The sequence below is a fragment of the Mastacembelus armatus genome, chromosome 3 (assembly GCF_900324485.2).
Source record: "Mastacembelus armatus chromosome 3, fMasArm1.2, whole genome shotgun sequence".
Taxonomy (NCBI): Eukaryota; Metazoa; Chordata; class Actinopteri; order Synbranchiformes; family Mastacembelidae; genus Mastacembelus; species Mastacembelus armatus.
In genome coordinates, this window is record NC_046635.1 from 5,159,481 (window position 1) to 5,177,265 (window position 17,785).

A 17,785-nucleotide genomic window follows, 5' to 3' on the forward strand; every position below is an offset into this window, starting at 1 on the left:
CGCGCAGGCAGCTGTCGCACATTGGCTGCGTAATGACGCAGCTTATAGTTTTGAATTGCAACAGAATGAGCGTCCTCCGATGATTGTTCTCATGTGCTAATATGTGCTAACAATGTTCTATTACATGTTTACTTGATCAAAAGTGTCATGTTTAAAATAATAAATGGAAAACCTACCTTCAGACCCCCCCCCCCCCATGTCTTCCAACGTTGTATGACACTTTTGATCAAGTAAACAAATGTAATAGAACATTGTTAGCACATATTAGCACACGAGAACACTCATCAGAGGACGCTCATTCTGTTGCAATTCAAAACTATAAGCTGCATCATTACGCAGCCTCCGAAGTGACACGTGACTTATATCGCGACGTGTGTCTCTCTCGCCTCTGTAAATGTTCTTTGTTCATAGCACCCTTCAGTTCGGGGTCCCCCTATCGGCCTGGTGCACATCCGTTGTGTTTTCTCTTTTGCAGAGTTTCTTTCTTGCAGCGTTTCTCTTTTGCAGGTGTTTTGGCCGTTGCAGCGCGTTTGCCCTTTTATCATGTTTTATTTAGATTTTACAAGATCACCATAATTTTCAAATTTGGAATTACATTTTAAAAACTAACTAAACTAAAATACATTTTAATTAACTGAGTTATTAATGGAAAACAGCAGACACACCAATAAATATATACAGTGTGTATTGACAGAACAGTGCAGTGCAAAAGTGCACAGCTAAGTCATGGACAAACTTGTTTGTTAGGTTTAGTATAAACCATTAATTGTTGAAATATCTACTCAATAAAAAAAGCAAGCAAATAAACAAACAAGTACTCAATATAAAAAGTACATAAATGCATTTCCAGATTTGGTTTCTATCTGACTGATGCATGACCACATTGGCAGTTAAATGTGTACAATACTAAATACAAAGTCAAGTTAAACAGTTCACTGTTGGACAATAATAAAACTGATTTAAAGAGATGCAGCTCAAATCCAAAGTCACATTTGTCACCCTGTAATGTATTATCAGTAGTATCATAAGTACATGTCTCTTGTGATTTAACACAATTTTCATTTTAAATGGGAGAGGGATCTTGCTGTGAAATCATCAAAAACATGCATGAATAGATCCTGAAATTTAGACAAATAATTAAATTAGTGACTTGTTCACACATTGATTGGGATAAATCTCATAAAACACACTGAGTCTAGACAATAATGGTGCGCATAAATGTCATGTTCAGATAAGTAATGATGATGTTACTCAGTTAGTATCAGTGCAACCAGGCAGCTAAATATGCATAACCCACTTAGGGGATAAGAATATTTGCAAGAGTCTCATTACTGGAGGGGATTCCTGTCTGCAGCATACAGTATCGATGTATCTGTCACCATCCATATGTGCGTGTCACTGTACTTCCATCTTACTGAAAACTAACTGGAGTTTTCTGTTGCACTGATACTAACTGAATAACATCACAGGCATTTCTGCAAAGAAAGAAAACTTCTTTTAAAAGCCTCTAAATTCTGATGTAAGAAACTATTTTAGGTTTAGGATAAATCAATATGCTGGTTAGATACTTAATGCTATGGATGAGTGGCTCAAAGAGAACAATTATGGTCATTACAGTTTAATCACAATTCACACAGCCAAAGATAATTGAGAATCTATAAGCTCCAGTTGCTTTATTGGCAACATGTAAAGCGAAGGTGTGCTCAGACAGACAAATAAAGGACAGGAGGGGATGAAGAGAAAGAGGAAGAGTGAACAGGGATAGTTGTAAAGAAATCCCATGAGGTTGCATCTCCCCAGCATCGGAGCATAGCCAATAAATAGAAATCACTGTTATTCCCACAGCAAAGAAGATGAAAACAGAAGAGAAACCACTGGAGGAAAAGGGGAACGAGCACAGTAAACAGAGACAAAATCTCCTGAATCAGGACACCACAAAACACAGAGACATGTTCAACCATGGATTCAGCATGTGAGAACCGTGCAAGATTCTTAGCTGTTTTGTAACCATGATGATGAAGACAACAAAATGTATTATTTTTTTAAAAAGACATTAAGTAACAGAGATAAAAGGTACATTTCAGCACAAACAAAAGGTCATGAGAAATGGTATCATCGGACTCCTCTGTTTCTTTTAACAACTTAGAAAAATATATGTAACAGAAAACCAAACCCCATACATCTACTGCATGGAGCACAAATATACACAATATGATGAAATAATTTGAATGTTGTGTGTTTAAACTAACCGAGATGTCAAGCCGCCTGTAGACGGCCTGTGAGGACCTTTGCTGAGCATGGAATGTACCACTGTGCGTGTAGGTTCTCTGGATCTTAACCACCACCAGAGGACCAGGACATCCAGCCACCTGTAGCCAGAATGTGAGCACCTTAGGAGGGCATGGTCTGTACCACAGCAAGCCTTGATTCTTTGGATCTTAACCACCACCAGAGGACTGGGACGTCCAGCTACCTATAGCCAGCATGTGAGCACTTTCTCTGGGCATCAGATGTACCACAGTGTGTCTTGGCTCTCCGGATCTTAACCACCACCACCACCACCACCAACAGAGGACCGGGACATCCAGTTGCCTGTAGGCAGCATGTGAGGACTTTTGCTGGGCATCAGATGCACCACAGTGTGTCTAGGTCAGGGGTCGGCAGCCCACGGCTCCGGAGCCGCATGCGGCTCTTTTATCCCTCTGCTGCGGCTCCCTACGGTCATGGAAAATAAACAATGAGTATTTAATTAAAATGTATTTCAGTTTAGTTAGTTTTGAAAATGTAATTCCAAATTTGAAAATTATGGTGATCTTGTAAAATCTAAATAAAACATGATAAAAAGTGAAAGTTGCATCTGCACGCCAATGCATTCAACTTAATACAGTGACCTGTCACTTTTCTGATCTGCCCCATCCAGTCTGTGGAAAAAACAGAAAAAAGTGCCATCTACAGGAATTTAAAACTTTCATAAACAGATAAAAAGACAGCTAACAGAAATACCACTCTTTTAATTTATAAACGAAATTTATATACTTATTTATAACAATATATATATAGCTAACAAAAAAAGCAGGCAGGGTCTAGTTGATGCCCCTTGCTATGTATCAGATGTATGAGTTGTAAGCAGTTTCTCCTCAGGGACCACCCCTCTAAACATCTCATATGGTTGCATTTAAATAGCCTAAAACTATTTGAGGCCCAGAGCAGTGAAACTATCAACTTTTAACATAAAGCAAAGCAGAGAGAGAGAAAAGCTGAGTATTTTCTTTTTCTTTTTAATATTAACATCTTATGACCCTGAGTTTAGAGGGACCTGGCCCTTCAGTTAGGAACCTGTACTAAACCTCCAAGCGGCAGATTAAGGAGAGCAGCAAATGTGCATATTCTACTAGATATATTAAGGATACAACAAAAAGTGCCGTTTGGCCATGTCTTGCTCTTCACTTACTTGTTTGGCATTTGGCCCCTCCTACTGTACCTCTTGACCCAGGACATCAGATAACCTCATCAGCCTTTTTTAGCTCAGCCAGATGTTAACTGAGAGATTTGACTACCAAATGATCCTACATGTTTTAAATTTGGTTAGGAGCAGTTCTGGCGCACTCTAAAAAACACTTCTTCCCCAAGCAGCAGACTAAGTTAATTCTTCACATAACACATGTAGCTGCTTACAGATTGTCCCAAATATTGAAATATTTTACCTTTTCTACGAACTAAACCCACTTTTGAGAAAATGCCCCGCCCCACTGACAAAACCCCTTTGGCCTATTTGGAACATTCCTCATTTTGGAGCAGGGGCTGAACATTTTTTACAGGATCTGTGGCATTTAAACAAAAGAAAAAGATGGAGATATATATCATTTCAGTAATTTTAGCAAGTATTGTCATCATACCATTCGCCCTCAAAACTTTTTTTCCCTATCTCTGGATGGATTTTCTGTATTTCGGGGATTTGTTGCGCATTTTAGTGAGGTTTGTTTCCAGGCGAAGGCGCATACCTTTATTCTTTGCGTTGGACCGTTTCTTTGAGCAGACCGCTGCGCACCCAGACAGGCCGTTCATTGTGTTTGAAAATGAAAGCTACTCGTACACTTACACAGATAAAAGGAGTAACCAAATTGCCAACGCCCTTCGGTCTCACCCTGGGTATGAAGCCGGAGGCACCGTGGCGCTTTTCATGGGGAATGAACCCGCGTTCATGTTTACCTGGCTGGCCTTGGCTAAATTAGGCTCTCCCGTGGTTCTTCTCAATCACAACATCCGCACCAAGTCTCTGCTCCACTGCTTTAACTGCTGCAAGGCCAACGTGTTGATAGCAGCCTCGGGTATGCGTAGGAAAAATGAAATGATTTGGTTTCTGCTGTTAGTCTAACCTCTGCAACTGTGCCTAAAGGCTCAAGTGCAAAATGCCTTTCACATTCATGTTTGAACTCTGAAAGTCTTCATGATTATGATTGCATGTTGTATTGTTTTCATTTCAACTAACCAGTTGGCCAAGAGATATTTTACAACTTCCCCTGAAAACCGCTGCCAGATCGATGTAACACATCTGGAGTGAAGGGGACTTGAACCAATATTTATATTTTGGATTCAAAGTTTTTATATTTAAAATAGTAATAAAAAAAGTTTAAAAAAACTAGAACGCATTCAGGTACAAATTTTCACAGGAAAATGCTTTCAGGTTACTGGTATTGCATTTAACAAAGTCAGGGATATAAATACTATATTCTTTCTCAAAATGCTGCTCCTCACATTGTCTCCTAAGCTCACCCCGATATTTCAGCTTCTAGGCTCAATAACTGTTGTCCACACTATTAAGTCAAAGTGAAAACTGGGCTTGGATTTGCTTGGCTGTCCTAAAGCTTTGATTATACTTGCAGTTTCTATAAAACTTCATATTTTTGTGGAATTATTGTAGACAAGTTTGCACATCAATCTAAAACTAGTATCTGATCATTGTGCCCTCTCCAGAGCTAAAGCAAGCAGTGGAGGATGTGCTGCCCTCACTTTTAGAGCAGGGCGTCACTGTCCTCCTGATGACCACACACTGCAGCACAGCTGGACTCGAGAGCTTCTCTGTTAAAGTGGACGAGGCATCACAAGCCCCAGTCCCACCATCCTTCAGATCACACATCACATTCAAAAGTCCTGCGGTTTATATTTACACCTCTGGAACTACAGGTATTGATTGGACTGGCTGCATTTATGTTTTGTTTTTTAAATTTCACATGATAATCTGTACGCACAACAACAGAAGTTTTGTTTTATGCTGTCTGTGTGTTGTATTTTCAGGTCTCCCTAAGGCAGCTGTGATCAATCAGAACCACCTCTTAAAAACTATGGCTGTTTTGTCTTCAAATGGTGTAATGTCTAGTGATGTCATCTATGTCAACCTGCCTCTGTGCCACACAGCTGGATTTATGATAGGCTTTATCGGCTCTGTTGAGACAGGTGAGGGGATTGAGTTGTAGGCAGACAGTCGTAACCTCAGAGTGGCGTGTTAAACAAAAACGACTGACAAGGTTGTGTGAGATTCCTCACAGAAGGGGTTGTTAAGTTGTTTTACCATTTCAGACTTATTATCCTAATGCCACTGTTGATCTCAGTAGGGATGACACGCCTGTGTTGTCACATTTCAGGTCAATCTTTACATTCAAATTCAAAATGTAGTACAGCAAGAATTACAATTTGAACCAAACGCTGTGCAACAGTTTTCTATATATCCAGAAGTTTATCAAGTTGAATGAAGCTGTTCTTCTTATCTTGTAAAAAGTTAATGTTTTACAGATCCTTGATTTTCACAGGACACCAACAATCGCTAGGTGAATGATTTCACTGGTTCCAAATGAGCACTGAGTTTTTTACTGTTGTGGAGAAACAGACATTATGGCAGGTGTTACTGCAAAATGTTAACTAGAAATTAGCTAGTTAAATAGCTAGAAAAAATTAGCAGATTTAACCTTGCCTCATACAGCAGGTCAGAATGATCAGATACCTAGGCTTCTTTTAGATTTATTTAAATGTCAATGATGCTATCACTGAGAATACTGTTTGGTGTTGGAGATATAACCTCTATGGTGGAGGATAAGTAATTTACCCATGCATCGGCTGTGCTCTGATGCAGCCTCATAGAAGTGGTACCTTTGTTACAAGGTCTTCATAATATTTCTTTTACATGATTTAAATGTGAGGTGATTACTGTGAGATTTAAACAACCAAAAAAAATTTCTACACTACACAGAAGCGATATCCTGACTCCTCCTTCTTGCCGCCTCTGGGAAACTAAATGAAAGACTCTTTTGTTACCCGGAATAAGTAATCTGAATAGAGCTGGGGCAACCAAGACCAGATTACCTGCATCTCTGTAATTGCTTTTCTTAAAATAGTCTAAAGTTCAGACCACAGTTATGTCACTGTAAAGCAGTTTGAGTTACACACATATTAGAAGATATCCAATACTAGCCCAGAACAATCACAGTCCTGTTGTGCAGTAGATGCAGTAATTTTGACATGAGTTTTTGGAAATATACATCTTACACAAAGTATAAGTTCAAAACATTAAAAGTTATGAAAATGTCGATAAACACCCTTAACGAACATTGTGTCTGTCATTTGCATCACTGCTTTTATAACTGCATGTTTAGACTTTTAAAAAGAAAAAGACTTTTAAAAAGTGAACTGCATTGAAGTCTAAAAAAAAATGAAACCAAATCTCTTAAGCTCGTAGTCATTTTTTTGTGCTGTCTTATTTTGAAGGGTCAACAATCATTCTTAAGAGAAAGTTTTCTGCCTCGCAGTTTTGGGATGACTGCAGAAAACACAATGTGACAGTTGTCCAGTACATAGGAGAGATAATGCGTTACCTCTGTAACACACCAAAGGTAAGATATGTTTTACTTCTCCCAGCTTTTCAAACAGCAATGCTCGGCCAAGCAAACCTAATTACTGCAAAACTTAACATTAAGCAGTACTACAATACTGTATTTGTTCTGCAGATGAAGTATTTGAAGGCTGATATTAATAATATCAATATTACCAATAATATTTGGTAACTGCTTCATGTTACAGCTAAAACTCTCATCTGAAACCCAAACCAGGGACAGTCTTTTAGAGTTGGCAAGAAATGAATGACCCTCCCTCTGACTCAGGAAACATGGTTTGCTGTGGCCTGATAAACCTTTTGGACAGAATATAACTAAAAAATGTATTGTAACTAAAAAGTGTTAAAAATAAATATACATAATTGCAGTTTTTGCCATTTGTGGTTGTAAAGCAGCTGTCTTGGTTGTCCCTAATGCCCGTTATGGAAAAATATCAGTCTAATGTGTTGACAGGCTGACATATTGCTGTAGCCCTATTTAATAGCCCTTATCTATTAGTGTAATTACCGGAGTTAGAGTTCAAGTAAAACAAGCTTACAAAGGACCTTTGGCTGGTTGCTGTGGGCACCGTGCCTCTACTCTGGCATCTAAGCTGCTGTAAAACTTCTTTGACAGCTGCAGAGGCAGAGTATTGTGAACTGGCTCCAACAAACTGCTACTGAGACAGTTTAAGACAGAGATAACTTCCAAATCTGTACATTCCCACAGAACTGCACCACTGGCTTACCAAAATAGAAATCATTGAATCTCAACTATCAGGCTCCAGCCTTCTTCGTCATCATCTGAATGAGTTTGAACAGCACGAAATATAGTGGATACGTGCCAATATGTGTAGCTGAGATAATAAATATTTGAGGTATTAGAGTAATTACCTCTGATATATCTTAAAATGTATGCACTGTACACATTCTGCATACATGTATGGGTAATTGGGGTATCTAATTGCATCACATGGAGTGCAGTCTCAGTTTACTGCATGACCCTGCTGCAGTCAGAGGAGGTGGTTTGTCTGTATCTGATCACTTCTAGGAATAGATTCTGGCCTTTACTTAGGAGGGCCATATTGAATAACATTGCAAACAAATCTCCCTGTGCTAGTACTATACCTAAGGGTCACATTTACAGTAGTAGCAGTTATTTCATATACAGTATTTGTGAGGTTTTTAGATTGACGAGTATTTTTAAGTGACAGAGAAGTATTTTTGTTAGTGTGAATGTCTTTCACTGACAATAGACTGGGACTAGGCATACATGATCAGAAAGGTGCCTAGTCTTATTTGAGAGCCTGATTTCATGACTGACATTGTTTATTGTAAAGCGTATGAGTTTGTATATAGTGTGTTTAAATGTAGTGCTGTCTCACATATACATTTCTAAATGCTGCCAGGTGGTTTTTGGCCCCATCACTACATTTTAAGATTTTTACTTTGCTTTGACTAGTCATTTATTTCTGTAGTAACTGCACAATGCTCTATGCTCAATGCTGTGGGTTTTTTTTATTTTTCTATGAAAATGCAGAGAGAAAATGACAGGGACCATAAAGTAAGACTGGCCATTGGGAATGGTATCAGAGCAGAGGTGTGGAAAGAGTTTCTGAATCGCTTTGGAAACATTCAGGTTCGAGAGTTTTACGCCTCCACTGAGGGAAATGTGGGATTTGTCAACTACGCAGGGAAAATTGGAGCTATTGGACGAGTCAACTTTTTGTATCGGGTAAGAATAAGAACATTCAAACAAAAACATTACATCTTTACTACTTCTAAAACTACCTCTAGTAGGTAGTGTGTCAAAACAATCTCAACACAACTTCTTAGCTTTTTGTGAGCATGCAGTGGCATGTCACAGAACAGCTGTTAAAGGCGGTCTACACTAGAAACTGTGAGATCTGATTTAAAACCTGAAAAAAATGTAAGTCACTTTTTTTTTTACCACAAATATTGATCCTACGGTCAAGAATGAGTGTTCATATTCCAGTATTTATCTAGTTTAAATAGAAATTTATAAATGAAAATTGTAATTAACTCAGGCAACTTCTTTAGAGCTCATGCCAAAACAATCTGCATTTTGCTTGTATACATCAATAATATACAAGAAACACACACACATTTGTAAACAGTAGTTTATTCTGTTGGTATAATGATGGACTGTTGACATATTCCAGTACTGACATCTTCAATTTCCCCTGTAGAAGCTGTTTCCCTACATGCTTATTAAATATGACACAAAGCGAGATGAACCGATTCGAGATGCTAATGGCCTCTGCGTGGAGTCACCCAAAGGTGAAGCAAATATTAATATAAATTAGATTATCACACATTTTCAACCTCATCTCTATGCACTTGATACCCAATTGATGGGACTAATAGTCCACTGAATGACAATATCAGTAAAAGACGTGTTTCTTGGCTGTGTATTTAAGGTGAGACGGGGCTGCTGGTGTCAAAGATCACAGACATCGCTCCATTTCTTGGCTACTCTCACAATGAAGAACAAACTGAGAAGAAACGAATTCGTAATGTTCTCAGGAAAGGAGATCTTTACTTCAACAGTGGAGACCTAATGAGGATCGATAAAGACAACTTCATTTACTTTCAGGATCGTATAGGTGACACATTCAGGTACAGAATTTTTTTTTAGCTTATTGTCTTTACAGAATAATTGTTTATAGTTATTTTGTGTCTGTTTTAGGCATTTAAGGTTTTACCTCCAATAAGTTTAAGAGAGATCCTGCCTGGTTTTGTAACTTTTAAGAGAGGGGCGAAAAAAAAAAAAAAAAAAAAAAAAAAAAAAGATTATAGGATCAGACTTTTAGGGATGCTCAGCACCTCAGCAGAATTAAACATTTATACATATATCAACATTTATACAGGCCCTTATGTCCAGTGCTCTTTATACTGAATATACAAGTCAGCATGTTTCTGGGACAAAATTTTAACAACTTACACATTTCCTACTGACCACTGAATGCAATTCATTAGCAGTCCTGCAACACTAATTTTTCCTCTATATTATTCATCACAGAAATCACAGAAAATGTTTGAAGTTTAAAGGGGAAACATATATTCGTCAGAAATGTGCTTTTAGAATAGAGAAGGATATTTTAATGTTTTTGTTTCTCCACATGCACAGACCTGTAAATTCTACTTTTGCTTTTGGTTAAAAATGAAGTGATATAAATGTGTAGCTTTTTGATGTGACAGATGGAAAGGTGAGAATGTGGCTACAACTGAGGTGTCTGACATCCTAACAATGAGCGATTGTCTCAAAGAAGCCAACGTTTACGGAGTCCAGGTTCCAGGTGATGGTCGTTTACTCTGTACATTTTACCTCACAGTACAATAAAAGATTAACTAAGAATATGTGATGCTAATGGAATTTCTCTCCTGCATATTGTTTGTTTTGCAATGCAGGGAATGAGGGGCGGGTAGGAATGGCAGCAGTCACTGTCAAACAAGGTGCCCAGTTTGATGGACATAAAATATATAAGCATGTGGTTAGCTACCTGCCCTCATATGCCCGGCCTCGCTTTATAAGGATTCAGGTACTTTAATTTAACACACTCTATACTGCATTTCACCTGTGAAATAATCAGCAGGTATATTAAACTAAAAAGTAATGTTAAAACAGAACAAACATTCTGCTTTGATCAAAAAATGTACAGTAAATAAAGATTGTGATCTTTCCAGAATTGAACTATGCATTTTTCTCCATGTGTTTGTGGAAGATGATAGTGGTCTGACAGCTGTGTTTTGTACTTCTCTTCCATTTAGACTGCCGTTGAGCTGACAGCAACATTTAAGCAGATGAAGGTGAAGTTAGTGGAGGAGGGTTTTGATCCAGGACGTATGCAGGACCCTGTTTACATCCTTGATGATAATGAGAAGAGTTATATACTACTGACGACTCAGGTCTACAGCTCCATCATATCAGGAAACCTCAAACTATGAGCAGGCTTTTCATTGATACTTTTAATAATGAACTTCGGGCTCAGGGACTGAAAAATCGTTTTACTAATACAAATTTTGTGCAGTGAAGTACTATGGTGATATAATGAATCATGCTTATTAAAAACAGGATATGGAAATCAGAAGATCAGGAGTGTAAAGATTCATGCACCGGCCTGAAAGTTGAGCCTGCAAGGGGAGCAGGAAGTTTGCTCATAAAAATAGTAAATTTACTAACATGATGATTGCTCTTCAGGATGAAGACATGGTGCTTTATCTTTTTTGAGTGTAATAATCGGGATGTTTAATGAGATGTGTCAAACGCAGTGACTGTCACAGGAAATATGTGATGTATTCAACAGAAGACTTTGCTTTTAGTATGAAGTTGTTTTAAAACTTACAAATACAGATTGTCTAGTCTCAAACAGCTACTAACACACATTTTATATTGATATGCCAGTACTTGTAAATTACATTCCTAAGCAATAAAGTGATTCCTGTTAAAAAATTAGACCCATGTGTGATCACTGAATTCTTGTCCAAAGCCATGCTCATCAGTGCGCTGGTGTAACAATGTCTCCTTTGTTGGGAAAGATTTCCACAAGAGTTAAGTGTCTGCCTGCATTAGAGAGGTCGTCCTTTGATGTTGGGTGATGGTTGGTATCAGTAAAATATGAATCAGTCCGTGTTTCTGTTCTGCTGGATGAACTGGGAAGTTCCTTTATTAATCATGGCATTGTCTTGTTGAAACAGCACAAAAAAGGTATCCACACACTAGTGCTACAATCATGCAAACATGCTATTGTCTTTATCTGGATGGATGCAAAAGCACAAAGATTTCTCTTAGATGGAACTAAGAAGCCTGAGACACGAAAAACAGTGACAGGCCAAAATAATAGTAAAAAAAATAATTAAATAAATCAATAATTTTTAAAAATGATATTTTTCTTTTAGAGGAACAAAGTCCTCACAAACTGCTGTAGGTCCATTGGTACAATACTGTCAAAATCTTTCAGTTCTAATTAGTTACGTCACTATTTTCACTTAGTAAACAATAGTAAAATCTATGGAAAGGAAAATAATTTAACGAAGGAAAACACATACCAGACTTTGACCTGAAACCATCTGAGACTAATCTCATAACAGTGCAGTGCTGTACAATTGTTGTGTAATATACATTGTTCTTCAGATATCCTGATGGACGAAAAGATGGTTTTATTCTTTTATGATCAGTTTGCTGCTTTGGTTGAAAAAAGATGGAGAGCTTTATAGGAAGTTAATCTTTGATTTGATAACTATCAAGGTCAACAACTTTGCTTCACTCTTTGATTTTGGCTAAACTAAAGCAATGGGTCATATGGATATTTTATAAAAGTATAATTTCTTAGTTTTTATACACTAATTTCTGTTTAAATTTCATTTCTTAAATCTGACAAAGGCTTGGTGGAGCCCTCACAATAAAGCTGTTACCGGTGATGACAAACTTGTTTCAATGACCAATAATAACAGTAACTCTGCTTTTCATGGATTAGGGCCATAATTTTCCCTTGTCTTGTGTAAATAAGTTTTGAGTTGCAAAGTTTTTCTATGCTTAAGAACAAATCTAGTAACAAATACAGTTTGTTATAGTTTGTCTAGAACAAATATAGTTTGCTTGTGTGATTTAGTTTGTTGCTCAAATTTTCTTTCCCAACTAGTTAAAGGTCCAAGGTCCAACAGAGGATAAGCAGTAAAAGGATTTAAAAACAGTTTCACAGGAAGGTGATCCTTATATTAAAAAACATATTAACTGTGTTTGAAACAAACTTTAATGTCTTTGGGAAACATAATTTTCTTTGTTTTATTTTGGATTCTATTAAACATGTTTTTCACTTAAACGGAAAACTAGACCGTTTTTATACCTAATACAGTCATGTCTTCATTGAGTTAATTGACTCATTGTGAAATCATCTTGCGTCTCTCTGCTAAAATCCTCAGCCTTTCAGATTCTGAATGAATTTCTAGTCCCAAAAGTGACTTTGGCCTGTGAGTATTTAACTTGTCTGGGAGAGTCTGGTCCTGATTTGACAAGTAGTTGTTTTGGACACCTAGTCCAAAGTGAATAGTAACAATCGACCCTTGATGAAATTGGCCTAAACGTTTCATTAATTCAAAAAAGTGGGTTTCTGCCTGTCACTGCAATAAAAGATGCAAAAAAAAAAAAAAACCGAGAACATGACCTTAATTGTAACTTCATCTTTCATTTCATTCTAATTACCGCATCCTAATCTTCATAATCATAATCTAATGGTTTTATTCTGACTCGTTTTAACCTGGTCTTAAGTGTTTTCTCTTTTGGTACACACCCTGTGGAGAAAATCGCTCAAAGTTCAACAGGCGTAACTTCATAGGTTTATATTCAGCTGATCGAACTATGCTGCTGAAAGTGGAGTTTTGGGGGGATTCTTAGCGTCGCAGAACCGGCACATTTTTCCAGATAATAATGACTGTAGATCTTTTCGTTACCGCTATTGTGGGTCTGGCAGTTTTGCTGTTTTTGCTTTTCTTGAGAAATCCTTATTTTTTGAAAGATGTGAGTTTCGCAGTCACTGCACTTCACGTCGCCATACGCATGAACCGGTTCAAGAAGCAGAAACCGTTTTACAGTATTTTGGATTGTTTTTTAGATAAAGCGTCGAGACAGGGGCATAAGACGTTTATAGTTTTCGAGGACAGGTCGTACACCTATAGCCAAGCTGACAAAGAAAGCAACAAAATGGCCAGAGCTCTTTCCACACATGCCCACCTGAAAAGGGGGGACACGGTGGCCCTGTTCTTGGGCAATGAGCCTCAGTTTGTGTGGACCTGGCTCGCGCTGGCCAAGCTGGGATGCACAGCTTCTCTGCTGAACTACAACATCAGATCCAAATCTTTGCTGCACTGCTTCTCCTGCTGCGAAGCCAAGATGCTGGTGGCAGGTGCTGGTAAGATGAAGAAATAAGACTGTGATAGACTCTTATCCTCCATGTGAGTGTACTCAGTTTCAGGCTTTCTGCATAATTTATTTGTCTAGTACTAGATGTTGAATGTAGGGGGGCAGTAATTTACCAGACATTCCTCTGAGTCATAAATTCATGTTATTAATCACAGCTGTCACATAGAAATTTTAATTTCTAATCAGTTTCTGTTACTTTTTAAGGATATAATAGTTTGTATAACTATATACTCTTTGATATTTAATGTATTTTCTTTAACATGGTCTTACAATCTCGATCAAGCCCATGGTCATGTGGTGCCAGCTGTCTCTGGTGAATATACTATTTATTGGAGACACTGTCTCTAAATGACTCAATCTATTTTGGCATTTCCTTCCATTTTTTTCTGATTTATCAGCCACCATATAACTGAATACAGATACATTACATGTAGTAAGCTGATACTATCTGATGAATTGTGGGCCTAAATGTATGTAGCTCTAGTTTAAAATATACTGAAAACAAGAATCATTTTCCCCACAGTCAAAAAACTCAACTAAGGCATGTGTTTGATTTACAAAATAAACACATTTGAAAAGCATGAATATAACGTTTACTTTTGCAAAATGCTTTGTTCTTGTTTAGATTATTCAATGAACATTTCTATTGCCAACAGTTTTTTGAGTGCATCTGTTTTGATTCTTTCCCAGTTTTATCTCTACTTCATTGATGAAGCCTGTGTGAGCTCTCTTTTGCATGTTTCTTTCAGACTTGCAGGGAGCTGTGGAGGAGGTGCTGCCCACCTTGAGTCAGCAGGGTGTCCGTGTGTTTATCCTCAGTGAGGACTGCAACGTGGAGGGCATTGAAAGCCTGTCTGATAAAGTTCAGCAGGCCTCAGACCAGCCCCTGTCACCCCAACTAAGAGCCAACGTTCAGATGAATAGTCCTGCATTGTACATCTACACCTCAGGAACCACAGGTCATCTGATCTTCACTTCTTCTGTGTTTTTGTTTTTAGTGCGCAGGCACTGAGCGTCAGAAGAAGAACCAATATTTCCAATATCCCTCTAATGGCAATATCTTTTTTAGGGCTCCCCAAGGCAGCTGTAATTAACCATGAGAGGCTATGGATGTCATCTTTTCTTCTGTCTTTTGCTGGTGTACATGCCAGCGACATCATCTACATATACCTGCCTCTCTACCACAGTGCTGGTTTTTTGATGGGACTTTGTGGAGCCATAGAAAAAGGTCATGCATGAGAATTTTACAGTACGCAGAATGAAAGTGAATGACAAAACACAATTTCAAAGCTGCATTGAAATGCTAATGACATTGAGTATATTAAAGGTTAAACTAACAAGCATATGACCTTAAATAACTTATAACTTAAATAGCTCTTATTTGTCTCTTTGTATTTCAAAGTCCTAACAGAACAGCTCCTGAGCTTCCAGGTGACACTGTCTGTCGCTAAAATTTCTGTGTCCCCATTTCTAGGCCTCACTGTTGTTTTAAGACGCAAATTCTCTGCTTCCCATTTCTGGAGTGACTGTAGAAGGTACAACGTGACTGTCATTCAGTACATAGGAGAAATTATGCGCTACCTCTGCAACACACCAAAGGTAAACCCATGTTTACTATCACATATTGTCATAATTAGCACTGTCTAAGGCAGTGTAACTAACAATATGTTGCAATGTTTACTAAAAGTATGTGCAACAGTTGTCAGGCTCATAGTTTGCACTCTAAGCCCAAGGTAAATATCCTCTAATGTTTATTTACAGTGTCAACTCACCTTCACTCTTCTCTAGAAAGACAATGACAGAGATCATAAAGTCCGACTGGCGGTGGGGAATGGGATCAGGGCTGACACCTGGACAGAGTTCCTGCAGCGATTTGGTGACATTCGTATCTGTGAATGCTACGGAGCAACAGAAGGAAACTGTGGTTTTGTTAACTATGTTGGGAAAATTGGAGCTATTGGCAAAGAACATTTTCTACAAAAAGTAAGAGTGGGAATAAAATATTTCATTTTGCTTTTGAGGGAAAAGCAACATTTAGAACCACAAGCTGAATGAACAGAACCCGGCTGGTCTGCTTTCATGTTCAATAAGTGCTACTGCTTTGGACTGTTTCAGATGGGATACCCATATGTCCTCATAAGGTACGATACAGAGAAAGAGGAGCCAGTCAAAGACTCCAGAGGATTTTGTATCAAAGTCCCCAGAGGTGAACTAATGTCCTTCAAACACATTGCCCTTTCTTGGCCTTTTAGCTCTCACTAATATTATGCTCGATGCTTTAATTGGCAGGAGAGACTGGTTTGTTAGTGTCAAAGATTGGAAAAAGAACGCCTTTTATCGGCTACGCCAAGAACAAGCAGCAGACAGAGAAGAAGAAGCTGAGAGATGTGTTTGTGAAGGGGGATCTCTACTTTAACAGTGGCGACCTGCTAAAGATAGACAATGAGGGATTTGTCTTCTTTCAGGACCGCATAGGAGACACTTTCAGGTGTGTGAAAGAAACCAAGAGAACAAACTGACAAGCTGAGCAAATTTGAAGACAAGGTGCTCACATCTTGAAACATTGTTAGGTAGATAACAGCATCAAAGGCAGAACTAAGCTTGAACTGACCTTGGTAGGAGTGTTATTCATAATCCCAGCAGGTCTTGTTAGACTGCATTTGATTTTTAAAGCCAGTTTGTTGGAAAATAAAACCACTTGATCACAAAATATTGCATTTGACTTTATTCAGAACCACTAAAGGACTTGAATATAAATATTATAATTTTAGATTTCAGGTATGCAAACACCCTGGTTATTCTGCTTTTAGTATTTGTTTCCCTAAATTTCAGAAGAAATGGAAGATGGACTAGAATAAGGTTTAAAATATTCATTTTATTATTTCAGAATTGTCTGCAAAATGAGAGGTTTTTCCATGACTATGCTTGTATCTAAACGAATATACATTTCAGTTAGGTTCTACATGTACTGCATTTGTGTTTTCATCTGATACAGGTGGAAAGGAGAAAATGTGGCAACCACAGAGGTGGCTGATTATTTGCTCATGGTGGACTGCATCGAGGAGGTTAATGTCTATGGAGTGAAGGTGCCAGGTAATAATTATATTATTGGCAATGATATAACGTTTATAAAAGACACACCTTTATTAGAAAGCTCTTCTGCTGGTGAAAACCTGTATTAAGCTATCACTGAAATTTTTACTAAAAGCCTTTTGTCTGACTGTTATGTGTGTTTGAGGTTTATAAGATTTCATAAAACCTATTGGTTGTTAATGTTTGTAATCATGAGTCATGTAATCCAAATTATCAAAGATAAAAAGCTGTTTATACCCACGTCCTCTTTCTACCTTGACCCTGATTAGGACATGAGGGAAGAATTGGAATGGCAGCACTGAAGCTGAAGGAAAACATAGACTTTGACAGCAAAGCTACATATCAGCAAGTCAAACGCTATCTCCCCACCTATGCAAGGCCACGCTTCATTCGCATAAAGGTAAACTAAGTCCTGCTGGATTTACTCACAAGATTATAACATATTTCAAAACCGAATATAACATTTTTTTTTATCTCTGGCAGGAGAATCTGTCAGTGACTGGCACATTTAAACAAATTAAGGCGAAACTGGCAGAGGAGGGATTTAACCCTGCCGTCATCAGAGACCCTTTGTACTATCTGGAGGACAATGAGGGCTACATACCCATGACTGAGGAGATATTCAAGTCCATTGCAGAGGGAAGAATCAGGCTCTGAATGAATTCAGTGTTTATTAAACTGCCAACTTCAAAAACACCTTAGATTGAGGATGCAAAAGAATCCTAAAAGATTACGCATTAAGCATTTACTTTACGTTCTGTGAGTAATATTGTGCACTGGAGTAGAATTTTGTTTGAAATACCTTTTAATAAAACAATACCTTAAAAACATAATTGTAAATGAACAAAGAAAAAATAGATAGTGATCTTTAATTTGCCATGAACTGACTG

At 37.9% G+C, this 17,785-nt stretch overlaps 2 protein-coding genes across 2 annotated transcripts; both read left to right on the plus strand.

Annotated features, from left to right (window-relative positions):
- Nucleotides 1–3,774: 3,774 nt before the first annotated feature.
- On the plus strand, nt 3,775–11,339 carry LOC113138134 (very long-chain acyl-CoA synthetase-like). The gene is made up of 10 exons (XM_026320304.2): nt 3,775–4,328; nt 4,975–5,184; nt 5,296–5,454; nt 6,760–6,884; nt 8,403–8,597; nt 9,073–9,163; nt 9,304–9,502; nt 10,085–10,182; nt 10,295–10,425; nt 10,655–11,339. Exons 1-10 carry the CDS (start codon nt 3,848–3,850, stop codon nt 10,829–10,831), a joined length of 1,866 nt encoding a protein of 621 aa, XP_026176089.1. The 5' UTR covers nt 3,775–3,847; the 3' UTR covers nt 10,832–11,339.
- A 1,939-nt stretch (nt 11,340–13,278) lies between these two features.
- LOC113137936 (very long-chain acyl-CoA synthetase) lies at nt 13,279–17,671 on the plus strand. Its single transcript, XM_026319952.1, has 10 exons — nt 13,279–13,791; nt 14,552–14,761; nt 14,872–15,030; nt 15,277–15,401; nt 15,591–15,785; nt 15,918–16,008; nt 16,092–16,290; nt 16,798–16,895; nt 17,165–17,295; nt 17,379–17,671. Exons 1-10 carry the CDS (start codon nt 13,311–13,313, stop codon nt 17,550–17,552), a joined length of 1,863 nt encoding a protein of 620 aa, XP_026175737.1. The 5' UTR covers nt 13,279–13,310; the 3' UTR covers nt 17,553–17,671.
- Nucleotides 17,672–17,785: the final 114 nt, after the last annotated feature.